General features: G+C 31.7%; 1 protein-coding gene across 2 annotated transcripts; it reads left to right on the top strand.

Moving 5' to 3' along the window:
- Positions 1 to 1414: 1414 nt before the first annotated feature.
- Positions 1415 to 22984, top strand: LOC101900493 (rab-3-interacting molecule unc-10). Of its 2 annotated transcripts, none has more exons than XM_059129037.1 (5): positions 1415 to 2556; positions 5870 to 6074; positions 18479 to 18604; positions 18768 to 19145; positions 21998 to 22984. In XM_059129037.1, exons 1-5 carry the CDS (start codon positions 2447 to 2449, stop codon positions 22928 to 22930), a joined length of 1752 nt encoding a protein of 583 aa, XP_058985020.1. In that variant the 5' UTR covers positions 1415 to 2446; the 3' UTR covers positions 22931 to 22984. The 2 variants fall into 2 exon arrangements, with proteins under 2 accessions (XP_058985020.1, XP_058985019.1); XM_059129036.1 differs by having other exon boundaries at positions 1418 to 2556; positions 18753 to 19145; positions 21998 to 22982.
- The last annotated feature ends 1096 nt before the right edge of the window (positions 22985 to 24080 follow it).

Raw genomic sequence — 24080 nt, 5'->3', positions numbered from 1 at the left:
CATTTTCCAAAAAAATCGACTTTTCATCATTTTTTAAGAACCAGATAATTGAAATGTTCTTTGCAATTCAGCATGTAAATGTTCTTTATTTCCCTCCATCGTTTGGAAATATGGGAATGTGGAGAGTTACAGTTAAATTGGGGCCTACAAAGACGTGGACCTGCATAGGGGGTATATATGGGCTTTACGATATGGCCCATCTTCGAACTTGGCCTACAGACAATAGACTGATCTGTGCAAAATTATAGCTGCCTATCTTTATTCGTTTTTACTCTAGTGTGATTACAACGGAAGGACAAACGGACAGGGCTATTTTTTTGGTGATCAAGAATATATATACTTTGTTATTTCTAAAGTTATTATTTGGATGAGTTACAAACGGAATGTTGATCTTTATATACCCTCCACACTGTGTATGGTGGAGGGTATAAACAAGTTTTTTATAGACCATATATTTCATAAATGTATTTCCATAACTATAAAAATTCAGGTATAATCTGGAAATGTGTTTCAAAAAAAAAAAAAAGTTAAAAATATTTTATTGCACCATATCGTGGTTTTGGGTTTTTAAATGTATTGTTTAGTAATTTTTTAGATCGAGAAGTTTTTCATTGCTCTTGCGTGGGAGTTTTGGCGGGCTTTTAATTTTTTTTTTTTTTTAATTTTGCGAAAAAAAAAAAATCAAGGAATCGAATTCTACATAACTAATTTAACTTTTCCTCCTTCTTCTCTTTTCAGATTTACCGCAACTGCAACTACATTATTTAATATTTTAAAATAAACATTTGCATACAAAAAAAAAACATACAACTTTTTTTTCCCAAATGCAAACTGCAATGAGCAACAACAACAAAAAAATATTAAACGAAACTCAAATACAATAACTAAACAAAAGGAGTTAAACAAACAACAGAAAAAAAAAACATCATAAAATCCTTCAGGCAACAAACATAACAGCAACCACAACTTCATTTCGAATCCCACAGCATTCATTCACACAGCGCGTTCTGTAAATATGGAAATGGCAAGCGAACAAATTCAACGAAAACAAATTTAATTAAAACAAAAAATTAAAAATTAATAACAATAAATTATCAAACAATACAAAGGCCACAAAACAAACACACACACACCCATAAAAATAATAATAATAATATTTTTCTAATAAAATAAAAAAGAAAAAAAACTCTGAATAAAAAAAATTCCATAAATTTAGTCTGTGATTAAACTGAATTCGAATTAAAATTTAATTAAACATATTGAAAATAATAATAATACAAGAAAAAAAAAAGGATTTAAAAAATAATAACAATACAACTAAAACTCAATATATTGGACAAAAAAAAAAAACAAATTGAAAAAAAATTTAATAAAATCTATTAAAAAATTAATAACTATATACAGATTTATAAATAACAAAAAAAGGAGAAACTATACATTACCAAAAATAAAAAATAATAAATAAATAAAAAAAACTAGTTTAAATTTAAACAAAAATTAAAAGCTTTAAATACAACATTAAAAAAATATTATTTATTTAATATTAAAAATATTAAAGAAAAAAATTATACTAAACCAAAATAAATTCTTCCATTATTATTTAAATAAATTAAAAACCACAAAACAAAAAATATATATATACATATAAAAATAAGCCAAGTTATATGGAAAGAAAGGAACATACGATTTCATAAAAAAACAAGAACAACAACTAACCAATAATCTAACGCACTAAAAAAAAAACAACAACAAAAATATATTCTTTTTTTATAAACCAAAATAAAAAAAACAAAAATTCCCAAAAATTAAATCCACTAATCAACGAAGTAACTAAAGGAGGAAACATTTTAGTTAAATAATTAAAACAAAAAATAAACATATATTTATTTTTCCAAGAAAAGCTTTAAGCCTTACCGAAAAAAAAAATCAACCAGAAAAATATATAACAAAAACAACTATTAAAAAAATAAATAAATTCTAGTTATTCCGAATAATGCAACAAAACCAAAGCATCAAAAAATATACGTAATTAACCAAAAGGAAAGAGCAACCCCCCTCTCCATTTGCCATTTGCAAAAATAAGAAATCCATAAAATATAATTTTTTTCTCAAATTACATCACACACGCATACATAACCACATACATGTATATGAAACCGAGTCCAACAAAATGTCCTTAACAACTACAACCACAACAACCAGAACAATAATAATATTTGGCTGATAGTTAAACAAAAAAATTATCATCAGTTATTGAGAAGTGTAGAGAGAGAGAAGAAAAAAATAAATCATAAATTAAAGCATACCAAAACAACAACAACATTCCATTTATAGATTTTGGAATAATAGCAAATACAAATAACAACAACAGCAACAACAACAAAACACATACATTACATTAATCCTGAAGACATATTGACCAGCAGCAGCATTTCGATTCGCCAAAATGGATGACATGCCAGATTTGTCACATCTCACGCCTCACGAACGCATGCAAATCGAAAACGTTCTGAGGCGCCAGAAACAGGAGGAGGAACAGCAAAATGAAATTATGCGGTGAGTAAAATTTAAACAATAAAATAATTCGAGAGAAATATTGGCACAATGACAATGACGTCATTGGGGAGATCGTAAATCAAGTTTCAATATTTTATGCAAAATTAGGCATTACATATTTTGTAGAGGGAATTCGAAACATTTTAGTTGAAATTCGTAATATTTCATTAAATTCCATTTGAAATTCAAGTTTTGAAAGATTTCCAATTTTAGTTCGTTACTTTTGTCACTCATCCCACTTTTGATTCAAATTTCTACTTTTAGAAACTCGAATTATAAATTTCTAAATTGTAATTTGAAAATTGCAAAAAAAAAATCAAAAATCTTTTCGAATTTTGTTTTTTTTTTCGAATTTCAAGTGGAATAATTCAAATTGATGTGTAAAACATTTTAAGTATTCGAATTACAAATTAATAAATTTGATTTTCAATAGAAATATTTCAAATTAAAATTGAAATATTTCGAATTAAAACTGAAATAAAAATCCACAACCATTGGTAGGATTTTCAAAATCTAAAAAAAATGGTTGAAAAATACCGGCCAAATGAAAACCATTATATGGGGGATATACTAAGACGAGAACCTGCATAAGTCATTTTTTATACCCTCCACCACAGTATGGAGGATATATCAAGTTTGTCATGCCGTTTGTAACATCTCCAAATATACATTTTAGAGCCCAAAAAGAATATATGTATTTTTGACCAGCATAAAATTCTATGTCGATTTAGCGATGTCCTTCCGCTCTAGCTTCCGAACGAAATGAAGTAGGTTTATTAAATTTTACTCAAATGTATTTTATGTCTACAGGACTTTTATTATTGTGCCATGTTGGCCCAGGTTTTGGTATAGCCCCCATACAATGGTATCTCCCTATTCTCGGTATTTTGGTGATTTTAGCGATTTTGGTGTTTTGAAGTTCAATGTGGATACTACAGCCTAAGAAAGAAAATTATCTGTGCACGTCTACGTCTTCGTATAGCCCCCATATAACGATACCTCCCGATATTCGGTACTTTTTTGATTTTAGCGATATTATTCACCGGAACTGTTTCAAATTTGGTATTTGAAGTTCGTAATGCACGAACAGAAAATTGTCTGTGCAGGTCCACGTTTTGGCATAGCCCTCATGTAGTGCTACATCATTCACCGATTTTTTGTTTCAAGTTTCGCATTTAAATATTGTAATGGCTTATGGCAAAAGTTGCTTATGCAGGTCCACGTCGTTGTATACATCCTAATATAACGGCTACATTCGGTATTTTTAAGATTTTAACAAAGTTTTTAACGGATTTTTTTTTTTTTGAAAATTGCCAAATTCTTTCCAAATTGGTGGAGGGTATTCAAAGTTCGGCCGGGCCTACAGCCTTTCACTTTTTTTATCATACCATATGGCTACAGAGGGTATATTTCATTTGATACGATAAAAACGTGCCTCATCGAAATATCAGTTATATGTTTTATATTATTTTTAGGCCAAATTTCGGGTTGGGCAAAAATAAGGCAAAATTAAAAATAAATAAAATATATACCTACATTGCAAATTCTAATGTTTGCATCAGTGCTAGATCAGGTGCGCAAATGGATAATATCGGGTCAAAATTTTGAAAATCCGATTCCATTAAGATTTGGTAAATTTCCATCAACACAAGATCCGTTATAAAGATGGTAGAAATCGGAACATTTCTTCTGGTACCTCCCCCATAAACAAACAAAACGCCCAAAGAAAGCAAAATATTCTTCGAATTCACTTCAAATTTCACAATGAAATGTCAATATTTAAGGAGTTCTGGCCATTTTAAAATACCCTATTTTTCCTCCTTAAACGTCTGAATGAAGAAATATGCTCAGATCCCCGAAAGTCTATATTTAAGGAGTTCTGGCCATTTTAAAATACCCTATTTTTCCTCCTTAAACGTCTGAATGAAAAAATATGCTCAGATCCCCGAAAGTCTATATTTAAGGAGTTATGGCCATTTTAAAATACCCTATTTTCCCCCTTTAAAAATCTCAATGAAAAAATATGCTAAGAACCCCAATGTCTATCAATTTTTGTACCCTCCACCATTCTATGGAGGGTATATTAGGTTTGTCATTCTGTTTGTAACTATTCGGAATATTACGCTGATCCAGAACATATATACTTTGTAGAGTCTATTATTGTAGTTTTTTTTTTTATCTCACCTTGCATATATTCTGCATCAGCGTAACATTCTTTGACGATTTAGCGATTAAGTCTGCGTGTCTGTCCGTCCGTCTGTTGTAATAACGCTATCTTTTGAACGAATTGTGATAGATAGGTAAAATTTTGTACACATGTGTATTTTGCCAGAAGGCAATGTCGGTCCACGTTTTCGTATAGCTTCCATATAACGGTACCTCCCGAATTCGGTATTTTGATGATTTTAGCGACATTATTCACCCGAATTGTATCAAATTTCGTATTCAAAGTTTGTAATGGGTATAACAGTCTATGCCTAAAAAAATTTCGTATGCAGGTTCACATTTTCCTATAGCCCCCATGAAAGGGTACCTCCCGATGTGATTTAAGCTACATTATTCACCCAATTTTTTTTTTTAAATTTCGTATTCGAAGTTTGTAATGGATACTACAGCCTATGCCTAAGAATTTACAGGTCCACGTCTTCGTATAGCCCCTATATAACGGTACTTCCCGATATTCGGTATTTTGATGATTTTAGCGACTTAATTCACCCAAATTGTTTCGAATTTCGTATTCGATGTTTGTAATGGGTACTACAGCCTCCCGGTGTTTGGCATTTTGATGATTACAGGCTATGCAAAAAATTACTTATGCAAGTCCACGTCTTTGTGTAGACCCCGTATAGTGGTATAACGGTATTTTTCGTATTTTTTTTAATAGTTCAAGTTCCTTCCTAATGGTGGAGGATATTACAAGTTTGGCCCGACAGAACTTAGTTGCTTTCTTACCTTTTAAAAATATATATTCCTATATATATTTTAATTCCGATAAATACAATTTAATGGCTTTTTTCTATGTATTTTATTGTTTTTAGTAATTTTTAATTAATGGGTTTTATATTTAATATTTTTAAGGCATCGCCATAACCATGTTTCTGGTATATTTTCAATGATTTCAAAAAAATGATTTATTTGCTTTATTTTCTAGGACCTGCCATAATTCATGGCCATACATTTTTAAAAAAATATTTTTTCTTGGCTTTGTCCGCAATTTTTTGGGTCAGCAACCTTAGATTTTATTTGACAATTTTATTTATTTATTTAATTTAATTTTTTTTTAAATTTTCATTCTTTATTTTTCTATTTTTAGACGAAAACAAGATGAGGTCATGTCACTGGAAATGCAAATCCGACAGCGTTCCGAACAGCAAAAGAAAGCTGGTATCGAACTTGAGGCAACGTGTCATATTTGTCTGAAGACTAAGTTTGCTGATGGTGTTGGACATATCTGTCACTACTGCAATACCCGATGCTGTGCCCGGTGCGGTGGCAAAGTGACACTGCGCAGCAATAAGGTAAGTACGACATGAAACAAACTAATAGCAGATTTGACTATGGGAAAAGTTTGGTGACACTAATGGGTTAATGTTGAAATAGAAATCTAGTAGAACTTGTGTATGTGTATTTTAGTGGCCAAAATTCGGAAAAAAGTGATGTAAACCTCAACTATTTTAATAGGATGTAATACTTCTCATATCACACACAATTGTTCGCTGTTCTTATTAATGGCTTATTACTTATATTTTTAAGGTCTTTTCAAAATAATTTTTTATCTTTCGATGTTTTCTGCCATTGAGTCTTGTCGTTGGCAAGAAAATGAGTTGTCCTTCGCCAGGACTTATATGTGGCAGTAGGCTATTTCGTTGACTTCTGAGATGGAGATGGAACATAAAATTATATGGTGGATTTTTTGCCCTGCATTTACAGTGCGTGCGAGTGTGTGTGTGTGCGTGCTTGTGCCTCAATTATGCCCGATGTGGGCTAGTCTCTGTGCTGTGTGTTGTTTTAAAATAACCTTCAGGATATTTTTTTTTGTGTGCCATTGTTGTTTACAACGAAGCACAAAAAAATACATTCGAACTTACTTGCCCACTTACAATATGCATATCTATATATACATACACATCCATACATTATAAGAATATGTTTGTGTGTGTGCGTTCTATTTTGTATAGAAATAAATAAGGCTAAGAGTAACCGAAAGAAGGCCCAGCAACAGCAATGCCAAGAAATTCCACAATAGAGATAATTGGAGGAGATAAAGTTACGCAGTTAACAATTTTTCAAAATAGCCCAACAGCCGGAATAAAAACAAAAACCAAACAAGAAGCTGCACACATACACACACAGCAGCCACAAACAAAACTGGTAATCATACCAGGCTATCTCGAGGATTTGCTCGAGTCTCGAGTTAGGATATTTGGCGTCAACTCGAACATATTTCAAATTTTTGTTCAGTGCGTACAAGTCACATGCCAAAGAAATCAGTATTCGACTTAAGTGTCTGCCCACCATACATACAAACATACATACACACATACATATTTTCAATTTACATAACAAATAGATATATTACTGGGTTAGGTTGCTTTTGTTGTAATTACTTTAAATCCTGAATTTTTTTGGGTGAAAATAACAATTCAAGCGGAGAGTTGAAAAAATCGAAAACACTCAGTAGTGAAGAGCAGTGAAATAACTGACCGATAATCAAAGACCAGACGAAACTGCTAAGGCTAGGATCTTGAAATTTTGCACGAAGGTCAGACATGGTGTGTGAGTCAGGCGTATTATAATTTTTTGAAGTTTTTGGAAATTTTTCGTACTAAAAGAGTAGGAAGAGTACTAAAATGTGCCAAAAATGGAATCCCTTGTATTGGACAACAAATAAAAAAGCTGTAAGTTCGGCCGGGCCCAACATTAAATGCCCTCCACCATTTGGAACGAATTTGGCAATTCCCAAAAACAATAAAATCCTTTAAAAAATCTGTTAAAACCTTAAAAACCGAATGTAGCTGTTATATTAGCGTCTATACGACGACATGGACCTGCATGGGCAACTTTTCTCCTAAGTCATTACAATATTAAAATGCAAAACTTAAAAAAAAACAAGTTAAAAAGCAGTAAGTTCGGCCGGGCCGAGCTTTTAATACCCTCCACCATTTGCAACGAATTTGGAAATTTTCAAAAAATAAAATCCTTAAAAAATTCAGTTAAAATTTTAAAAATACCGAATATAGCCGTTATTTTGGGGTCTATACGACGTGGACATACATAGGCATTGTTGGTCATAAGCCATTACCATATTCAAATTCGAAACTTGAAATAAACGGTGAACAATGTAGCTAAAATCATCAAAATACCGAATATAGGGAGGTACCGTTATATGGAAGCTATACGAAGACCTGGACCCGCACAGACAATTTTCTGTCACAGACTGTAGTTCCCATAACGAACTTCAAATACCAATTTTAAAACAATTCCGGTGAATAATGTCGCTAAAATCATCAAAATACCGAATATAGGGAGGTACCGTTATATGGGGGCTATACGAAGACGTGGACCTGCACGGATAATTTTCCGTCTTAGGGTGTAGTATCCATTTTGAACTTCAAATACCAAATTTAAAACAATTCCCGTGAATAATGTCACTAAAATCATCAAAATACCGAATATAGGGAGGTACCGTTATATGGGGGCTATATGAAAACGTGGACCTACATGGCCCATTTACGAACTTAACCTGCCTACTGGAAAAATAAACATGTGTGCAAAATTTTAGCCACCTATCTCAATTCATTCGAAAGATAGCGTGATTACAACAGACAGACAGACAGACGGACAGACAGACGGACAGACAGACAGACAGACGGACATCGCTCAATCGACTTAGAATTTCACGCTGATCAAGAATATATATACTTTGTTGGGTCTGATATGAGTATTTCGAGGAGTTACAAACGGAATGACAATGTTAATATACCCTCCATAGTATGGTGGAGGGTATAAAAACCGGTGAACAATGTCTCTAAAATCATTAAAATACCGAATATCGGGAGGTACCGTTATATGGGGGCTTTACGAAGAGGTGGACCTACACAGAAATTTTGTTGTCTTAGGCTGTAGTATCCGCTTCGAACTTCAAATATCAAATTTGAAACAATTCCGGTGAATAATGTCGCTAAAATAATCAAAATACCGAATATAGGGGGAGATACTGATATATGTAGGCTCTACGAAGACGTGGACCTGCACAGAAAATTGTTTGTCTTAGGCTGTAGTATCCATTACGAACTTCAAATACCAAATTTGAAACAATTCTGGTGAAAAAATGTCCATAAAATCATTAAAATACCGAATATCGGCTATACGAAGACGTGGACCTACACAGACAATTTTCTGCCTTAGGTTGTGGTAGCCATTACGAACTTCAAATACCAAATTTGAAACCATTCCGATGAATAATGTCGCTAAAGTAATCAAAATACCGAATATAGGGGGAGATACCGTTAAATGGGGGCTTACGAAGACATGGACCCGCACAGACAATTTTGTGTTTCAGACTGTAGTATCCATTACGAACTTCAGATACCAAATTTTAAACAATTCTGATGAATAATGTAGCTAAAATAATGAAAATACCGAATATAGATACTGTTATATGGGGGCTATACGAAGACGTGGACCTACACTGACAATTTTCTGCTTTAGGCTGTAGTATCCACTACGAACTTCAAATACCAAATTTGGAACAATTCCGGTGAATAATGTCGCTAAAATCATCAAAATACCGAATATAGGGGGAGGTACTGTTATATAGGGGCTCTATGAAGACGTGGACCTGCACAGTCAATTTTCTGTCTTAGGCTGTAGTAGCCATTACGAACTTCAAATACCAAATTTGAAACAATTCCGATGAATAATGTCGATAAAATAATAATAATAATAAAATAATACCGAATATCGGGAGGTACCGTTATATGGGAGCCATACCAAAACGTGAACCTACTTGAACCATTTTCAATACCAAAAATCCTGCAGACATTATATACATTTGAGTAAAATTTTATCAATCTACTTCCATTCGTTCGGAAGCTAGATTGATTTCCACTGACGGATACACGGCCGGACATCCCTAATCCACATAAAATTTTATGCCGATCAAGAATATATATACTTTGTGGGATGTAACAATTTGTATTATGTGAACTGATGAGAATTTAGGTTGGAAAGAACGTTTGATATATAAAGGTGGTGTTCGAAATGTACTAAATGGACCAGTTTGATTTAGGGTGAACGGATGAAGCTGGCATTTTGAAATTTTGTATTGGGGACCCTGTGGGTGGAAGGTTTGTCATAAAGAGGTGGTTTTGGAAATGTGTCCCACAAGTGTTCGAAAAGTACTAAATAGTACTATATTTTATACAATTTGGTAATGGGTGAACAGACAGTGCTTGAAATCTGAAATTTCATATTAGGGTCGCCGTTCAAGTTTAGCCTGGACATGGTTTCGAAAATATGTACTATAGTTGTCAAAAAGTACTAAATGGTACTAAATTTGGTATTAGGTTAAGGGATTGGACTGGAATGTGGGTGAACAGATAGTGCTTGAAATCTGGAATTAGGTTTTAGCGTCGCTCTTCATATGTATATGGGACATATAAAGGCATTTTTGGAAACATGTACTATAATTATACGAAAAGTACTAGATAATACTAAAGTTGGTGTTGGGTGAAGAGTTGGAATTCTGAAATTTGATATTGAGGTCACTGTTGGTTTCTAGTGTTTCAATACAGAGACGTTGAAATAGATTTTGAACAGAAAAATTGGAGGTGGGTCAATTGTGCAATGGTACTATAATGGTGAGAAAAGTACTAAATGGTATTAAATTTGTTCTTGGGTGAAGGGATAGAGATACAATTCTGTTTGTGTTTGAGAATTGGCAGTGGTTTGGAAGTGTGTCCTGTATTTTTACGAAAAGTGCCATATGGTACTCAATTTGCTATTGGCTGAAGGAATAGGGCTGGAATCCTTAGATTTGATATTGAGGTCTCTCTTAATATCAGAAATTTATATATTGGTTTTGGAAATATGTACTATAATTGTACAAAAATTACTAAATGGTACTAAATTTGTTATTGGTCAAAGGATTGGCCTGGAATCCTCAAATTTAATATTGAACTCTCTGTTGGTATCTGGAATTGAGATATGGAGATGTTTTTGGAAATGTGTACTATAATTGTACGAAAAGTGCTAAATATTACTAAATTTGGTTTTCTGTGAAGGAATGAAATAAAATTCTGAAATTTAATATTTAGACTACCGACAGTATCTGTATTTGAGATTTGGCAGTCGTTGGAAAATGTGTCCTATATTTGTACGAAAAGTACTAAATGGTACTAAATTGGGCATTTGGTGGAAGGTTTGGATTGGAATCCTCAAATTTGATATTTAGGTCTTTATTGGTATTGGAAATCGAGATATGGAGTTGGTTTTGGAAATGTGTACCTTAATTTTATTAAAACTACTAAATGTTAAAATAAATGGTGGATAGAGATAAAATTCTGAAATTTGATATTTAGACTACTGACGGTAAATTGCTTGAGATTTGACAGTAATTTGGAAATGCGACCAATATTTATACGAAAAGTACTTAATTTTACTAAATTTGGTATTGAGTGAAAAAATTGATCTGGAATCCTAAAATTTGATATTGAAGTCTCTGTTGGTATCAAAAATCGATATATGGAGGTGGTTTTTAAAATTTGTACTATAATTTTACGAAAAGTCCTAAGTGGTAAAAATGTAGGAATTGGGTGAATGGATTGACCTGGAATCCTCAAATTTGATATTGAGGAACTTACATATGGAGGATGTCGGGAATTTAGATATGGAGGCGGTTTTGGAAGTATGTACTATAATTGTACTAAATAGTGCTAAATTTGGTACTAGGTGAAGGAATGGATGTGAAGTCCTGAAATTTGGTTTGTATGTGTTTGTTGGCATCTGGTGTTGAGATCTGACGGTGGTTTTGGAAATGTGTACTACAATTGTACGAAAAGTACTAAATTTGGATCACTGTTGGTGTCTAGGATGGAAATGTAGAATCAGTAAATATTTTCCTTTTTTTGTCAACATTGATGCGATTTTTTTCTTCATATAAAAAGGAAATAGAGACTTATTTTCTTTTGTGAGTTAGAATGAAATTCGATGCCGAATAATTTTGTCTTTGACATCTTTCTTCTAATACGATGCTTTGTGGGAGAATCTGACATATACCCGCATGATGTACAGCTTTACCCCAAAAATGTGTTGTTAATATTTATCAGTTCCTAGCCTTTGGGTAAGATTTAGACTTTTGTCTACTATTTTTAGCTCTATTTTAATAATCTGCTGGATTTTTCAAGTAATTTAAGAAAAATTAAATTTGTCGCACAGTGTAAATATTTGGAATTATTGGAACTATACTTGGGGTGTTTTGAGAGTAAGTTTGACCCTTTCAGAGTTAAATCCACATAATTATACCATAGCTTCAAATCACTTCAAAAAAATTGTAATTTTATTTCATAACCCACCCAAGTCATTCACCAAACCACCGAAAAACTTAACACATTCTTCTTTTGTTTTACCAACTTTTGATTGAACACCTTAGCAATGAAATTCCAAAAAAAAAAAAAACAATACGAATAGATAAATTTCAATTCAATATCAACACATCTAAAATTCATTTGCAATTTCAGCTTCATTTCTTATTTCAGCTACTTCGACTTCTGCCTCTACTTGCTCTGCGTTCCATTTTTTGGCTCAGATCTGCTGAAAAGGCCAATTTTCAATGAGGTTTCTCAACATTTCCATAAAATTGGCATTGATATTTAAATAAAAATTGGACCATAAAATCGAATGAGGTGGGGAGGCATGGATGGGGCTATTTGACATGGACTGAAATAATATTGGTTTGGGAGTATGAACTTTTGTTCTCTACTTGACAACAACAACAACAACAGCAGCAACATGAATACACATTGAAATTAGGTCATTTGCTATCAAAGAGCCAAAAACGGTTGTTGTAGTTCAGTTTCTTCTTCTTCCTCAATTTTTCCCTCTGCCCGTCTCCTTTTCTTCTCCTTCATCATCATCATCAGCATCGTCATCTTTTTAACAACAATGAGAATTCAATATTGTTCTGTGTCGAAGGAAATGAGATAAGAAATTGAATGATGAACAAAATATTATGGGCTCATTTCGTTTCGTCCGTTTGGCTCGTTGGTTTTTTTCCGATTTTCTTTTTTTCTTGGCAACATTAACAATGCAATATTGAAAATATTTACATGACCTATCGATGTTGTCGTTGCTGTTGTTGTTTTTGTAGTTGGTAGCTATAATTAACCCGATGAAAATGAAATGAAAAATCTATGGATGGAAATGTTTTAAATCATTAAATTGTTTATTGAAGCAGAAATGACTGAATGTTGAAAATAGCCACAGAAAATAGTTCAATAATATTTTTTGAAAGACGTCTGAGCTAAGTAAAGACTTCTAAAGGATCTTAAATCAAGGAGCTTTTGGTTGATTTTTCAAAAGGGTTTCATGAAAACTGCTGTAAAAAAGTCCATTATTGTGGGATTCAATCGAAGGAATATCGTCGATTTTGAAGAAATACTATAAAATTTTCTAGAAATCAATCAACTTTTGTCGTAAAAAATAAAAAATCCATAAATATTAGCCTTTGATACAAAGGATTAAATATAAATCAAGAAAATTCACATACATTGTAAATTGGGCTAATTAGCTAATCCTATATTATTTCTCAGATTTTCCATGAAAAATGGAAAAACTGGTGGGTCTTGAATAAAATATTCTTAAAAATCGCGTTCGTTTGCAAGCTGTTCCCTGAAAAAAAATCTTATTAAAAATCCACGAATATCTATAAAATTATCCTTCATAAAATATCCAAAAGTTAACGATTATTGGTCAAGTGGTCCTTGAAAAATTACACTTTTAAAATTTTAAAATTTTTGGTTTTATGGTCCCTAAAAAAATTCCTAAACCATCCAAGTAGTCCTTGAAAAAAATTTTTAAAAAATCTACAAATATTTCTCAGATAGCCTTTGAAAAGTACCCTTGCCAAAATTAAAATGCATTGAACTGTTGGTTTAAAAGAAAGCAATCCACTACGAACCTTGGGAATATATCCTTACAGAATCCACAATAATTTGTCAGACTGTCCTTCAATTATCCAAGATTATATGTCTGATGGTCCTTGAAGAACAATCTTTAAAATTAACGACAATTGGTCAAGTTGCCCTAAAAAAAGTATTTTAAAAACCACTCAGAAAATAGTCCAAAATATATGCGTCAGATGGGCCTTGATAAATATTTTTAAACTTAAAACAAGTAAGAAAGCTGAAAGTTCGACCAGGCCGAATTGCAATTTTCAAAAAAAAAAAAAATAAAATACGTTAAAAATTCTGTTAAATTCTTAAAAATGCCGAATATAGCTGTTATATTTACGAAACTTGAAAAAAAAAAATATCGGCGAATAATGTCGTTAAAATCATCATATATGGGGGCTATACGAAGACGTGGACAGACAATTTTCTGTCATAGGCTGTAGTATCTATTATGAACCTCTTATACCAAATTTGAAACAATTCTGGTAAATAATGTCACTAAAATCACCAAAATACCGAATATCGGGAGCTACCGTTATATGGGGGCTATATGAAGACGTGGACCTACACACACAATTTTCTGTCTTAGGCTGCAGTATCCATTACGAACTTTAAATACCAAATTTGAAACAATTCCGGTGAATAGTGATGCTAGAACCATCAATATACCGAATATCGGGAGGTACTGTTATATGGGGGTTATACGAAGGCGTGGACCCGCATTTCTGACATAGGCTGTAGTATCCATTACGAACTTCAAGTACCAAATTTGAAACAATTCCGTCGAATAATGTCGCTAATATTATCAAAATACCGAATATCGGGAGGTACTGTTATATGGGGGCTATACCAATACGTAGACCTACATGACCCATGTTTAATACCAAAAATAATGCAGACACAATATACATTTGAGTAAAATTTTACCAACCTAATTCATTTCGTTCGAAAAGTAAAGTGATTTCCACAGACGGACAGACATAGAATTTTATGCTGATACGGAATATATATATTTTGTGGGGTCTAAAATATATATTTCGAGGAGTTACAAACGAAAAGACAAACTTAGTATACCCTCCATTCTATGGTGGAGAGTATAACAAGTCAAATAGCATCAGTCGATTTTGCCGACAGATGTGTACCCCCAGCCTTGACTTATGAATATTCAAACTCTTCACTTTTAATGGGGAAGGTTCCGTAGCACTTGGCCAGCATTGACCAATTCGTACCTGACCTAAGATTGATAAAAGTAATACAATGTGACAGATTTGGACTATATCGACTACTTCCTGTACTTTATATGAGACATGTGCAAATGTTTGGAAAATGTGGAAATGTGCGTGAGGTAACATATATAACGGACCGAAAAATTCCATTTAATCTAATACGTATAAAAATATTGGTATGTGCAAAATTGAAACGAAATCGAACATTTATATCCAAGTTTATAGGAAATCATAAATTCCGATAAATGACATATTCATATCAGATTTCTAGTTAAGAGAAATCTAGAGATATAACAAGTTGTATAGAATCGCCGACTTGATTCGCAAGTTATGACAGATAAAAGTATTGAAAATCGTGACCCTTTGTGGTGAGGTACCAGAAGGGGTTGACAGGTGTATATCATCTTCACAACAGATCTTGTGTTCGCAAAAATGTTTGTATGTGTGAAATTTGAATAGAGTTGGATGCTTATTTCGTGTTTTGTGACCGTTTTCCTTTTTAAAAATGTCGAACACTTTGTTCAGAAGGAGTTCCCCGATATACCACATTTTCACAGTAGATCTTGTGTTAGTAAAAATAATGACATGTGTGACATTTGAAGAGAACCGGATGCTAATTTCGGATATTATGATCGTTTATTCGAAATTTTGACCGTTTGTTGGGGACGTATCAGAAGGAATGGTCTCATCTTTATAACAGATCTTGTCGTAATAAAATACTAAGATATGCCAGGTATGAATTGAATCGGATGACAATTTCGCGTTTTATGAGCTTCATGGATCTTCTAAATTGTAATCCTTGGTGGGGCAGATACCTGAAGGAGACGACCGATATATTCCGTCTTCACAGCAGATCTTGTGGTAGTAGAAATGATGGGATATGTGAAATATAAGTATCGAACTGGATGCTTATTTCGGATTTTATAATCGTTTTGATTATTCAAAACTTTCACCCTTTGTAGGGGACGTACCAGAAGGAGTATTCCGATCTCAACCATCATTATAAAATGTCTTGTGTTGATGGAAATATTCAGATGTGCCAATTGTAAATGAGATCGGATATTAATTCACGTTCTATGAGCTTCAGGGATATTCAAAGTTTTGACCCTCTGTGGGTGAAAATCCATCTTTACATCAGACCGTGAGTTAAAAAAAATATTGTGATGTGTGTTATTTGAAGATAATATGGCTTTCGAATCACATTTTATAAGATTTATCATTATTCAAAATGTTGATCCTTTGTGGGGGAGGTACTTGATGGTGTGGACCGATATTGTCCATTTTCGCACCTAACCTAGCACTAATATAAGGATTTGCAAAGTTGGAGCAAAATCGAATTATTGATGCTCTTTCTGGGCAAAAAAAAAAAAAAAATTGAAAATTTCGACCTTTTGTGGGGGGGGGGGTTTGTTACTAGAAGGAGTGGACTGATTTATTCCGTCTTGGCACCAGACCGTGGGTTAATAAAATTATTGGGACTCCTAAATCAAATTTTATAACAGTTGTAATTATTCAAAATTTTGGTCCTTTGTGACGTAGCACTGACGCAATTATTAGGATTTGCAAAGTTGGAGCAAAATCAGATTATATTTTCTCTTTCTGTACAGAAAATATATTTTTTTCAAAATTTCGACCAGTTGTGGGGGAGCTACTCGATCTCCGAACTCGATCTAAGTTTGACAAAAATATTACGATTTACCAAGTTTGAACCAAATCGGATACTCCCTTCGAGAGTTATCGTGCTCACCAGCCAGACAGACAAACGGACGGACAGACATCGCTAAATCGACTCCAAATATCCTGAAACGGATTTGTTGCAAAGAGACCTAGCGTCTAAAGCCGTTATTTCGATGAGGCACTTTTTGGTCATATCAAATGATATATCCTCTCTAGCCATATGGCTGAGGGTATAAAAATAACCACTTTAGGGCCTTGAGAGTCCTGGAAAAGATATTTTAAATGTTTCGAAAATGACATAGATATCCTGTTCAGGAATGTTCTTTAGAGTAGGTCTCGATTATGTCATCTGTAGTACTTGGATAATATTTAAAAAAATCTGCAAATATGGTTGTTTTTTTTTTTTAATTGAAGAATTTAATGGTTGAAAAATTATATGTCCTAATTTTGTTATTAAAGAATATTCTTCTTAAAATCGTCCTAATTATACCTTTATAAACTCTGCATTCAGGAATATGTTCCTAGAAGTCCACGAAAATGTAGCCCTGAAGAAAAAAAATATAAAAAATTTTTGGTTAGAATGTTATTCTTTAAAAAAATCATATTTTATATCATGAACTCCTTCCAAAAAGATTCTTTAAAACTACCACGAGTTCTGAACCAATAAAACAGCGAGGATCCATTAGGCCTTCTACGGTAAAAAAATACTATTTAAAAAAAAAAGCCTACGACTGTTGTCTTTGAAAATTATCATCACAAGAATCCTCAGGGTCGGAATATAGATCAAAGATATCTTAAAAATATAATTTCATAACCTACGAATTTAGTCTTCAACGAAAACAGGATTATTGCTGGGGGAAGGTTTTTGAAAAAAAAAATATTTCAAAAAATTACTTGACTACTTTTTCGGTAATCTGGTATGTTTTAACAATTCAAAATTATATATCTGAAAGTCCTTGAAAAATATATATTTTTCCAAACTGACCTGATTTTGGACATGAGAGTACTTCCCGTTTTTCTTAACAAAAATCATGACTTTAGGTCTTTAATAAACCTGAAGAGAGACCTTAAGGATTGATCCCATAAAGTCTACAATTATAACTCAAAGAGTCTTGAAAAAAAAAAACATTACTTTAAAAATTAAATCCATTAAATTCTCAGAAAATCCGCAAATATCATCAGCCCCATCTTCCATTTCCCAATCAAATAACCAGTTATTCTCAAAATTTCAATTTATTGGCTTGAATTCAATTCATTCGCTCAACTGGTCATAACTCTTTCATGGGATTTTTAATTGTTTTTCGTTTTTTTTCTCGCAGTGGATATTTTCTCTTTCTCTCTCTCTCTGGGGTCGTTAAAATAGTTCACACATCTTAGTCAACGTTTTGTTTTAAATTGCCTGCTATCTTCATGGGACCAAACACGCTTACAACCTACCTCCCTCCCATCCTCCCATACGTTAACCCCTTCCCCCTCATGTCAAACAATTTGGCATTATGTCAAACCCTGAAAGAACGAAACTCAATATCCACTCAACTAAAGTCCTTTAAATCAATTGCTTGGCCCATTGTCATTGCCCGACATATCGCCTGGCAGTTGGATCCTGTTGGCATTCATCAACCGGGGGTTTTGGGTTGGCTTTGCAGCAGAAGGAGCAGAAACAGCAGCATTTAAATGAATTGAAATCGAAACTAACCCAAAAGCAAGTCATTGAACTTTTGCCAATTGTTTTGTCGTTTTGCTGTTGTTTGTATTAATTTGTTACCCGTTGTTTCCGTTTCCGTTTGCCCAACTCCAAGTGTATATGTGTGTGTTTTTACATTTATGTGTCACTTTGTTCCATTTCAGGTCATTTGGGTTTGCATATTGTGCCGTAAAAAACAGGAGCTCCTATCCAAGACCGGTCAGTGGATCAATAAGGCCACCATACAACAGGATGGCTTTATACGTCGCAATGAACCGGATGGCAGCAGTGTAAGTACAACAATTTTATTGGTGACTTCCTTCAGAAGGGGAAAAAACAAAAACAACAACAACAATGCCTAATTCAGGACACGACCATTAATTTATGCAAAATCCTTGTGTCTTTGTTTCTTCCTTCCTTCCATTTTGATTGTTTTAGGACATTTCCCAACAGGCTGTGGTCGATCCTCACGATGCGCTCGACAAACGACCAAAACTCGAGCGTACCCGTAGTGCCGCCGAAAAGGAAAATCTACCGCTACAACGTTCGGGTAGCATGCTGAAACGACAATATTCACAACAAGAACAAACAACGAATCAAAGGGATATGATGGGTCCCAATATGGGCATGGACATCATGAGTCCGGGCCAAAGGCAACGTATGCAACCAATGACGCCACAACATATGCAACAACAGCATCAGCAGCAGCAACAACAGATGTCACAACAAGGCCAATATAATAGGGGCCAGCAAGGTCATTATGGTGGAGGTAGTGGTGGGAGCGGGCCAGGAATGCACCATCAAAAGGACGAAGATCCAAGATTATACCAAGTAAGTCCTTGCTAAAATATTTCTTAAAAATCCACGTTAATTTTGGTTCTTGATTTTTTTTTTAAATTCACGTTTATTTTAGTTCTTGATTGTTTTTTTAAATTCACGTTTATTTTGGTCCTGTTAACAATAATTTTAAAAAATCCACGTTTCTGTTGGTCCTTGCAAAAATATTTTTTTAAAACATCCACGTTTATTTTTATCCTTGAAAAAATATTTTTTAAAATATCCACGTTTATTTTTATCCTGGAAAAAAATATTTTTTAAAATATCCACGTTTTCTTTGGTCCTGGTAAATATAATTTTAAAAATCCACATTTATTTTTATCCTTAAAAAATATTTTTTAAAAATCCACGTTCATTTTTATCTTTGAAAAAATATTTTTTAAAAATCCACGTTTATTTTTGTCCTTAAAAAATATTTTTTTAAAAAATCCTCGATTTATTTTGTCCTCGAAAAATATTTTTTTTTTTTAAATTCACATTTCGGTTGGTCCTGGAAAAATATTTTTATACTATTCAATTTTGTTTTGTTCCTTTAAAGCGATATTTTTTAAAAAAGATCGCCTTTCGGTTGGTCAGTAAAGGAACATTTTTTACACGATCTACGTTTCTGTTGGTCCCTGAACATATATTTTTTTAAATCTATGTTTCTGTTGGTCCCTGAAAAAATATTTTTTTAAAGATCCGAGATTCTGTCGGTTCTTGCAAAAATATTTTTTAAAAATCCAGGTTTCTGATCCTTAAAAAAATATTTTTTTAAATCCATGTTTTTTCTGGTCCTGGAAAAAATATTTTTTAAGAATCCAGGTTTCTTATCCTTAAAAACATATTTTTTTATATCCATGTTTCTTTCTGGTCCTTGAAAAAATATTTTTTAAAAATCCACGTTTATTTTGGTCTTTAAAAAAATATTTATTTTTAAAAATCCACGTTTCTGATCCCTAAAGAAATATTTTTTTTAATGCAAGTTCTTTTCTGGTCCTTAGAAAAATATTTTTTTTAAATCAAAGTTCTTTTCTTTTCTGTCCTTGAAAAAATATTTTTCCAAAAATCTACATTTTTGATCCTTAAAAAAATATTTTTTTAAATCCAAGTTTTTTTTCTGATCCCTGAAAAAAATATTTTTTCCAATCCATGTTTTTTTCCTAATCCCTGAAAAAAAATATTTTTTAAAAATCTACTTTTCTGATCGTTGAAAAAATATTTTTTTAAATCCACGTTTTTTCTGGTCCTTGAAAAAATATTTTTTAAAAATCCAAGATATTTTATGTTCCTTAAAAATTTTTTTTTTAAATCCAAGATATTTTCTGGTCCTTAAAAAATATATTTTTTTAAAAATCCACATTTACGTTGGTCCTTGAAAAAATATAAAATCCGTATTTTATTTGATCCTTGAAAAATATTTTTCAAAAATACACATTTAATTTGATCCTTGAAAAAATATTTTTTAAAAATCCACATATAATTTGGTCCTTGAAAAAATATTTTTTAACAATCCAAGTTTATTTTTTTCTTGAAAAAATATTTTTTAAAAATTCACATATAATTTGGTCCTTAAAAAAATATTTTTTAACAATCCAAGTTTATTTTTTTCTTGAAAAAATATTTTTTAAAAAAATCCACGTTTATTTTTTTCGTGAAAAAATATTTTTTAAAAATATCCACGTTTAATTTGGTCCTTGAAACAATATTTTTTAAAAAAATTCACGTTTAATTTGATTCTTAAAAAATATTTTTTTAAAAAATCCACGTTTCATTTGATTCTTAAAAAATATTTTTTTAAAAAATCCGCGTTTCGTTTGATTCTTAAAAAAATATTTTTTTAAAAAATCCCCGTTTCATTTGATTCTTAAAAAAATATTTTTTTTTTTAAATCCTCGTTTCATTTGATTCTTAAAAAAATATTTTTTTTAAAAAATCCACATTTCATTTGATTCTTAAAAAAATATTTTTTTAAAAAATCCACGTTTCATTTGATTCTTAAAAAATATTTTTTAAAAAATCCACTTTTCGTTTGATTCTTAAAAAAATATCTTTTAAAAAATCCACGATTCATTTGATTTTTAAAAAATATTTTTTAATCTACGTTCTGTTTGTCCTTGAAAAAAATATTTTTTTTATAAATCCAGGTTTTGGTTGGTTCTTAAAAAATATTTTTTTATAAATCCAGGTTTTGGTTGGTTCTTAAAAAATATTTTTTTACAAATCCAGGTTTTGGTTGGTCCTTAAAAAAAATATTTTAAAAAAATCCACGTTTCTGTTGGTCATTGAAAAAAAATATTTTTTAAAAATCCAAAAAAGTTATTTTAAAAATACGCGCTGAAAAAATATTGTTTTAAAAATCAACGTTTATTTTTAATTTTTAAATATTTTTTTTCTAATTGTTTTTTAATTTTTTTAAAATGTTTTTTGGTCCTAAAAAATATTTTTTTTAAGGATATGTTCCTTTTGGTACTTAAGACAATAGTTTTAAAAATTCACGTTTATTTTTAATTTTTAAATATTGTTTTTATAATTGTTTTTTAATTTTTTTAAAAAGTTTTTTGGTCCTAAAAAATATTTTTTTTAAAGATATGTTCCTTTTGATACTTAAGACAATAGTTTTAAAAATCCACGTTTATTTATAATTTTTAAATATTTTTTTAATTTGTTTTTTATTTTTTTAAATATTTTTTTGTCCTAAAAAATAGTTTTTTAAAAAAATATACGTTCCTCTTAGTCCTTAAAACAATAGTTTTAAAAAATCCACGTTATTATAGTCCATTAGTTGTTGCTCTTTATACATATATTATTTTTTAATTATTTTGTTAATTTAATATATTTTTATTTAATTTTTTTATGTTTTTTAGGGAGAAATTGATGGTCTCATGAAACAACATCCGCATTTGGCACACCCCAGTCAGCGACAGCAACAACAGTACCAATACCAACAGCAGCAGCAACAACAACAACATCAGCAGCAACAACAACAATATCGCATGCAACAGCAATCACAACAACAGCAGCAGCAACAACATCAAATGCGTGGACAACAGCAACAAGGCCCAACAAATACTTCCTCCGTTACCTATGCAACACTACAACATCCACAACAGCAACAACAACAAAGGCTTCCAACATCATCTGCAGCACAACAACATCACCAGCAGCATCAACAACAGCAACATCATCAAACCCATCCACATCATTACAGTGGTGTTGGATCCTCCTCACAACTCTCAGCTGCTGGCCATCATCAAACACCGGCATCGTCCGCTGCCATTTCCTCTAACGCCGCCCTTGTCTCCGTCTCGACCTCTGCAACATCCTCTCAGGGTTATCAAAAGCCTCCGCCAATACAACGTAATCTAACCATAAGCGGTGGACATGCCATGGATCCATCGACCTATAATGCTCGCCGCCATCTAAACGTTAGTCAGTATGCCGCTCAACAGCAGCGAAGTTTTAGTAGCTACGAAGATGAAATACAGCAGCAACACTCGCAATATCCAGCGACGTCGGGGTTGTCATCATATGACTTAGAGGGTAAGTTCGATCGTTGTACCATTCGAATTGGATTGAATTGTGTATTTGTTTACCCAACCCCCACGTACCCTTATCGTGATCACCACAAAACAAACAAAATGTACACCTGTATCCTTTTTTTTTTTTTTTGGTTTTGTGTTGAAATTTTGTTTTTCTTAAGTTATTGCTCTCAAAAGTGTGTATGCATATTCTCTCTTTCAAATATGATGACCTACCTCTCTTACTATCTGTCTCTCTATAAATATATGGCTAACTAACTGTATTAACAACAAATGATCCCTGATAACAAACACTCCATTACTTTTTGTTGTTTTAATTTGGTATGAGAGAGTATATCTCTCAGAATTTTAATTTGATTTTGATTTGAGAGAAAATTTCTCTCAGATTTTTTATTTGATTTTGATCTCCTCTCCATACTCCAAACACAAACAAATCTTAAATGTAATGAAAATCCATAAAGTGTTAGTACGACAACACTTTAAATCATGCTTCAATATTTTCTAAAGGAGTTTTTTAAAAAATTTTAAATATTAAATATGTTTTTGTTGTTGTGTAAACTATTTATGAATTAACGTAACATAATAACATATTTGTTGGGAATTTTATAAATATTGAAATTATTAATGTCTTAACTGATTTAAGTTAAATTTAAGATTTTGTAGGATTTTAATTTTTTTCCCTTTCCTTTGCGATTTTCGTTTTTCCTCGAATAGAATAAGAAATGTTATTAATATGTATTTTTCTCAACTAAAAGTATTTTATGTAATAGGTATTAAAAATAAGTTATTAACTAAGATATCATTTTTATAAATTATAATACATATAGTCTTTGGTAAAATTAATATTTAATAACCGTTAATTTTCCATAATCTATTTCTATATCAAGACGATATTAGGTATTTAAAATAACTTTTTCTAATATTCGTTAACCTTAGTCGAACATAAACGAAGTCCAAAATATGCCGAAGAGTTCAGCAAGAGATGATACAGTTTTACATTTTTTTTTTTATTTTTCTACTTTTATAACAATTGTTTTTGGGAATCTCTCCCTAAAACAACATAACTTATAGCAGTTTTTTTTTAATTCTGATAAGACACAAAACAAGTTCGGAAGTATTAGTCGGATTTTCAGAAAGCTTTGTATTATTGGAACAACGATATGGAAAAATATATTTTATGAAAAAAATCACAAAAATTTAGTCATTAAAAAATATTGAACTGAATTATTTGGAAATTAAAATATATAATTTCAAAAACTCGAGATAAATACCATTAAAAACCTATGCGATTATTTTTTTCCTTTAAAATATAACTTTTCAAAAATCTATAAAAATTTTGTATTGTGCTTAAAATTTAAAAAATCCTTGATTTAGTCCTTGAAGAAATATCATTAAAAAAATCCATAAA

Source organism: Musca domestica, unplaced genomic scaffold, assembly GCF_030504385.1.
Source record: "Musca domestica strain aabys unplaced genomic scaffold, Musca_domestica.polishedcontigs.V.1.1 59, whole genome shotgun sequence".
NCBI classification, from domain to species: domain Eukaryota; kingdom Metazoa; phylum Arthropoda; class Insecta; order Diptera; family Muscidae; genus Musca; species Musca domestica.
The sequence above is the reverse complement of the archived record's forward strand: the minus strand, read 5'-3'. Positions and strand labels throughout refer to the sequence as shown.

Bases quoted from the DNA above. Each gene is read 5' to 3' on its own strand.
- LOC101900493 (XM_059129036.1), top strand. From the start codon at position 2,447: ATGGATGACATGCCAGATTTGTCACATCTCACGCCTCACGAACGCATG. The intron at 2,557-5,869 runs GTGAGTAAAATT...TTCTATTTTTAG, and splicing joins CAGCAAAATGAAATTATGCG to ACGAAAACAAGATGAGGTCA. The intron at 19,146-21,997 runs GTAAGTCCTTGC...TATGTTTTTTAG, and splicing joins AAGATCCAAGATTATACCAA to GGAGAAATTGATGGTCTCAT.